The following is a 1,848-nucleotide window of genomic DNA, read 5'->3' as shown; positions in this document are numbered from 1 at the left end:
ATTCCATAGTCTCATATTGTGTGCCTTTAATCTTCTGACAGTACGTCATACAATGTTGCTGCTATTCATAAATTCTCAGTGGTTCAATTTTCAGCAGAGGGCTGTTGGTTTTCCTTAGCTTGAACACTCTGATAAAATCTATGCAGCATGTGTGGATGACTTGAAATACCAATTGCAGAGCTAAGAGAAGCACAGCAAGCTCACAGAACATGTAAAAAGACAACTAGATGGGTTCTCTATATCAATGTCTGTGTGTGTGTGTGTGTGTGTGTGTGTGTGTGTGTGTGTGAATACGTGTTTGGAGTAAAACATTTGTGACCTTTATTTGCTGATGTGGGACAACTTGAATTGAGAATCACAGAGAAGAAGTTGTATAAGTGATGTTACAGTGAGAGGATTGCAATGAATGAGATGAAATTAAATGTGTATGAATTATTGACTGCAAACCTGATTATATGGAATGTAAAACTTTAGCGAATTCACAATAAAATACTATTTATTTATTTATTAACTTTTTGTTGGTAATTAAGTGTTGTTTTATATTTCAGTGAATTATTTTGTATCAGTAACTTAAGCAACTTTTCATCACTCCCAGTGGCTTGGCCTGCCCCCTCTCCCCACCCCTTCTCTGTCTTGAACACTATTATCTTCCCCTTCAGTTAAGTTAACAGCTGACTACCCTCTACAATATGGTTTCTCCTTCTCACACAAAGTCCCACAAAGTCTCCACTTCCTTCCAACAAAGTCAGTAACAAAAAGAAACAAGAATAAAGTATCACAACTATAATGCCTATGGTCTTGAATGTAGAACTTAGTAATTCTCCAGCTCAAGTGGGAGGAAAACCACAGCCCCAGGCAGGAAATACTTCACCACACATGTGTCTGCTCCTGAGGATGGTCTAGTGGGGCATGAGCAACCCCTGTTGCCCCATCCTTCACTGTAAGTGAGGTTTGTGTTTGGGCTTACACTGAGCAGACTTCACTGTGTGTCTCACACAGTAATACATGGCTGTGTCCTCTTGTTTCAGTCCATTCATTTGCAAATAGGCGACGCTTTTGGCATTATCTCTTGAAATGGTGAATCTGCCTTTCACAGATGAAGCATACTCTGTTGTTTGGCCATTGGCTGCATTTCTAATAAAACCAACCCACTCCAGTCTCTGTCCTGGAAACTGTCCAATCCAACTAATATAATAGTCACTGAAGGTGAATCCAGATGTTGCACAGGAGAGTGTCAGAGACCCGCCAGGCTTTCTCAGATCGCCTCCAGATTCCACCAGCTGCACCTCACACTGGACACCTGTAAACACAGAGAGACTCTGTGATAATATCACACACACACACACACACACACACACAATGATACACACAACCACACAGCAGTGTCCTCTTTTTTTTTTAAAGAGAAGTGTCCTCAATTATTACCATAGATAATGGCCAGCATAAAAACCCAACTCAATCCAAAATCCATGATGAGTCCTCTGGTTTAGCTCAAAACGGAAACAACAGAGACTCAGACGCGGAGGCTTCCCTCCAAGAGCTCCCAGGACAGGGCCGGTGCAGGGTTTATTAGCACAGAGAGAGCTGCATTTGCATGCACCTCCACTTATAAGCAGAGGAGAGAGTTCCATGGCCTAGAGTTTTCCCTGTGACTCCGAGAAACAGAAGAACCCTCACAGGACAATGGAGCATTTATAAAGGTTGTTTGCGTGCAGATCATAGAGGCATAGATGCTGCTATAGATAAATGCTATTCATATTCAATGAACTTTTAATTTATAAACACTGTTCTTCACAAACATGGACCTTTGTGGAATGAGAGTTAAGAATGTATCCTTCCTCCTTCTTC

General features: G+C 41.3%; 1 gene segment (V, D, J or C); it reads right to left on the bottom strand.

Annotated features, from left to right (window-relative positions):
- Positions 1-935: 935 nt before the first annotated feature.
- LOC101655212 lies at positions 936-1,471 on the bottom strand. The segment is given in 2 exon segments: positions 936-1,300; positions 1,426-1,471. Coding segments are annotated over 2 exon segments (411 nt in total).
- Between the last annotated feature and the right edge of the window lie 377 nt (positions 1,472-1,848).

The sequence above is a fragment of the Echinops telfairi genome, unplaced genomic scaffold (assembly GCF_000313985.2).
Source record: "Echinops telfairi isolate 266 unplaced genomic scaffold, ASM31398v2 ScPeMD7_7456;HRSCAF=8494, whole genome shotgun sequence".
In the NCBI taxonomy this organism is placed as follows: Eukaryota; Metazoa; Chordata; class Mammalia; order Afrosoricida; family Tenrecidae; genus Echinops; species Echinops telfairi.
This window is presented reverse-complemented; position numbering and strand designations above follow the sequence as displayed.